This window comes from Oryza brachyantha, chromosome 8 (assembly GCF_000231095.2).
Source record: "Oryza brachyantha chromosome 8, ObraRS2, whole genome shotgun sequence".
In the NCBI taxonomy this organism is placed as follows: Eukaryota; Viridiplantae; Streptophyta; class Magnoliopsida; order Poales; family Poaceae; genus Oryza; species Oryza brachyantha.
In genome coordinates, this window is record NC_023170.2 from 4,336,956 (window position 1) to 4,341,057 (window position 4,102).

At 39.2% G+C, this 4,102-nt stretch overlaps 1 protein-coding gene across 1 annotated transcript; it reads right to left on the reverse strand.

Annotated features, from left to right (window-relative positions):
* On the reverse strand, nt 1-2,993 carry LOC102721666 (reticulon-like protein B23). The gene is made up of 4 exons (XM_006659161.3): nt 2,776-2,993; nt 913-1,054; nt 504-573; nt 1-384 (listed from the first exon to the last, which is right to left on the reverse strand). Exons 1-4 carry the CDS (start codon nt 2,991-2,993, stop codon nt 269-271), a joined length of 546 nt encoding a protein of 181 aa, XP_006659224.1. The 3' UTR covers nt 1-268.
* Between the last annotated feature and the right edge of the window lie 1,109 nt (nt 2,994-4,102).

Consider the following 4,102-nt stretch of genomic DNA (forward strand, 5'->3'; position numbering starts at 1 on the left):
ACATGCATCAGGTGTCTCATGTCCAGCAAGTTAGATCCATATAACAGGAAAGAAACTGCAAAATGATATTTTGCTTAGAGTTGCTAGCAACAGCATTAGCATATGATATACAGGGGTGATGCTGCAGTTACAGGAGAGTAGGCACAACAGTAATACAGAAGTGAACCGTGAAAGAAGCAAATGGATGCTATACAGTTCAAGAAGCTATGGACCTGCAGAGTTACATAAACCCACACACTAAAACTCATAATAGATGTACATATGGGAATCATGTTGAATCCTGAGTGCCGCCGAGCGAATCTCTTCCTACAGGAATCCAAGAAGGGAGCTGATCAAACAGATCAGTGCTTTGCGCAAACATGTAGAGGCAGAAGACGCAGAGCGCTGTTCACAACATGTTGAGCAATAATTTTTTTAGAGCGAGAGCCCAGAGGTGTTATGTGACAAATATAACGTATTCAGGAATAAATTAGTTTTAGAGTAAGTTAATATGGTATATTTACCAGCATAAGCAACTGCAGCACCTGATACCACCCTTCCCAAAGCTGCTAGAAAATACAAAGTAAAAACCACCTACAAGGTTATAGCTCACTAAGTCACTATACATATAATTATATATGCACCTTTTAAGTTCTAACATAAGCATGCCAATTCCCTGTAAGCCAAACAGTATGCACAAGAGTATCTTTGTACACAAGTAGGCTAGTTCATTGTTAAGCCAAAATAGTGTCTTTTGTACAAGATGGTTAGATGGTTGTAGCAAATACTGCTAACAGGTCAAACAACTGAAGCTGCATTAAGATGTAAAAAGAGAATATAAATAAATCATTTATCCCCTATTAAGAACATAAACTTTTCTTTGTCTCAGAAGTATCTCAATGAACAAACATATGGTTAAAGTTTGATAAATACCTTGAAAAAGAGCTTCTTATCATGTCCAGTTGCAGCCACCCTCAATACAGATTCGGCGGCCCCAATTGTGTTAGCCAAGGATGCAACTATACTATTTGCCATCTCTTGAGAAATCTGCCATTCAAGAGGATCCACGGGCACCCTACGAGTAAAAATGAAAAAGCCGGGAACAAAATATGAATACTTAGTGTTAACAATCATATCAAATGATCAAACATAAGTAACTCATAACACAAAATTAGAACCATAAAAGGCAAAATGTACATTAGCATTCATCATTAACTCATCACCACTGCTAGCATCAATCATATGACAAGCTGTAGAAAGTGTAACCCAACAAAACACCAAACCAAAGTACCAGAGACATCATCCTTTCCATTCAATATTGATGGCATACAGCACTTCATTTTTCAATGAATAGTTACCTTATCTCAGTTATTTGTATTGCTAATGTGGACTATGGATGCCGACAACAAGAGTAATAAGTAACTGATACAGTTTGAATGGAACTTGGGGTAATGCCACAAATAATAGCAAAAGCAAGGAGTTTGCAAATTTATAATTTGGTGATGGAGGGATTTCAGTTAGCAGAGCATAAATGTGTAGTAGAGGAAAAAGGTGTGAAAATGAAAAGTACATTACAAAGCAGCTATAGGATGATGTAAAGGGCTTACAGATTAGTGAGTATTGTTGCTACAAGAATATAATACTGTTGCTAAGTATCAATGTTACAACAGAAAGAAAAGGGAAAAGGAACAATATATTTGGAGTTGGAGTCCATCAAGACAAATGCATTGCTTATTGTGTACTTTTATGGTTGGTTATACCAATAAATTGTCAACATTCCTAAAAAATACTAGAAATCTGGGGATCTAAAACTAACTTACTCTTCTTTAACTCCTATCTCCTTTGTCCTTATTCCTTTGAGATTAAAATTGGTTTATTTCCAATGTGACCCAGCGCTTAATCCCTATTTCATGGATGAATAATTGCAAACCCATGTTGCACATTCTTTAATACTGAATCAAGCAGGTACAAATGCAAACACTTCCCCATATTCATATCATTACATGCTTCCAGCCATCAGCAACTACAACCAACATCATTTGCTACTACTAGTCTACCACTAGTAGCCAACTATGGTAAATGCACAGTAGATGTCATAATTTAATAATGAAAATCACTTCCATCATCAATAAAAAAAAATATAGAACAGAGAAACCATACATGAGTGACAAGAGATGTATTTATCATTCAACACGACCTGTTTTTGTTCAAAACAAAATAACACTTAGATGTATTGCTCCTATTAACAAAACATCAGAACAGAAGTGCTTAATTGGTGATACATTTTACCAGTAACATGTGATTATAAAAAAATCACCTCTTGTACTGTGTACTTTTGTATTGTAAGTATGTTCTACCAATACCATAGTAACATGTTCCAAAAATCCTAACAATTTGGGGATGCATAGTTAAATCACTCTATTTTACTTCCCTGCATCCTTCCCCCTTTCACTTGAGAAAGGGAATGCCTTAAATCCTATCCGATCAAGTATGCACCGGATCACAATTTGAGGGCACCTTGTTTAAAAGATGAACACATCAAACACAATCACATCAGTAACTACTAGTACTAAAATCCTATGCAAATAGAACTAACAATACTCCGTACTAGTATATAATAAAAAAAAAATCAACGGAACAAGAACCCTAGCTGTATCATCGAACCGTAAACATCGGAATCGACCCCACCCAGAAACAGCAGCAGCCAACGCGGCTCAAGAAATGAGGAGGCAAGAGGATGAGCGGCTCGAGCGTCGCCAGGGAAGGGAGGGTGAGGGAGGAGGGGTTTTTACGGACGAGATGTGGAGGTGGCGGAAGAGGAGGCCGAGGATGGAGAGCGAGCAGAGGAGGACGAGGAGCACGTCAGCGGCGAGCGACACCGCGCTGGCCCGCCGCACCGCGCAGTGGTAGTACACCAGCCCGCCGCACACCGCGCCCACCGCCCACCTCGCGGCCCCTCCTTCCCCTCTCCTCCCTTCCGCCGCCGCGTCGCCGCCGCCGCCGGTGGCCTCCATCCCCGTCGCCGCCGCCGCCTTGGACCGCCTCTCCCTCTCCCTCCTCCGGTTTTCTCCTCTCTCCCCACGTGGGGTATTTTTCGTTGTTGTTTCGAGTGGGCCCCACCTGTCTTGTTATTTCTTTTATGGGCCCTGTTCGTGTCGATCCATCTTTTGGGCCAGTTTATGGGCCTAAGGGGCCTGTTAGTGCACACCCACGTTTTGGGCCTTATCAGGGTTCTTCGTCTATAGAAATAAGCCTACGTGGACTCCCTCAACTACGGGTGACTCCGGCCGCGTTTGCCACCTCGCTTAGTTAATCTATTGACCCTCGTTTTTCATGTGCACGTTTCCTAAACTACTAAACGGTATATTTTTTTATAAAAATTTTCTATAAAAAAGTTATTTTAAAAAATCATATTAATCTATTTTATATTTTTAAATAATTAATAATTAATTAATCATGTACTAATCTATTACTACGTTTTTCGTGCCAGAGATAAGTTAACTTATCTCACCACGCCGATCGCGGTCTCTGTCCGGTCCAAAATGTAAGTCACAACCACCACCGCTAATACTAAGACTAAAGAAGAGTTGTAACTGCACCTTCTTGTTTAGATTGCGTTGGTGCATGTACCTAGTCATAGAGTTAATTTTTACAATCTTATGAAAGATATTTAACTACCTCTTCATGTCGGGTTTATTTTTTAATCATGTTGGGATTCATGGGAGTAGAGCACACCTATTTTTTTTCTTTTTTTAAAAAAACACGTTTCCCATCAACACGAAACTTCTGTGGTTTCTACGGAAGCAAACCTGAAATGATTGCTCCTGTGAATCAGGTACGTGGATTCATGCAGCTCTATTCTATAAACCATATTACTTTACAATGAAACAAACAAGAGGACAATCAATTCATATACAATGTTACATGTGTCACCTACAACAAGTGTCACATTGAATTTTTCTTTCTCGCATTTGGTTATCATAAAATATAGTCAGGGCCAATGTTTACTCATGCTAATCTAGAATGTAATAGGTATACTGAATTACAATTCGAACTATACATGAACATATTTGCAGTTTGGTACTACAAATATTTCATCAAATTTATCTCTCATGTTTAATTT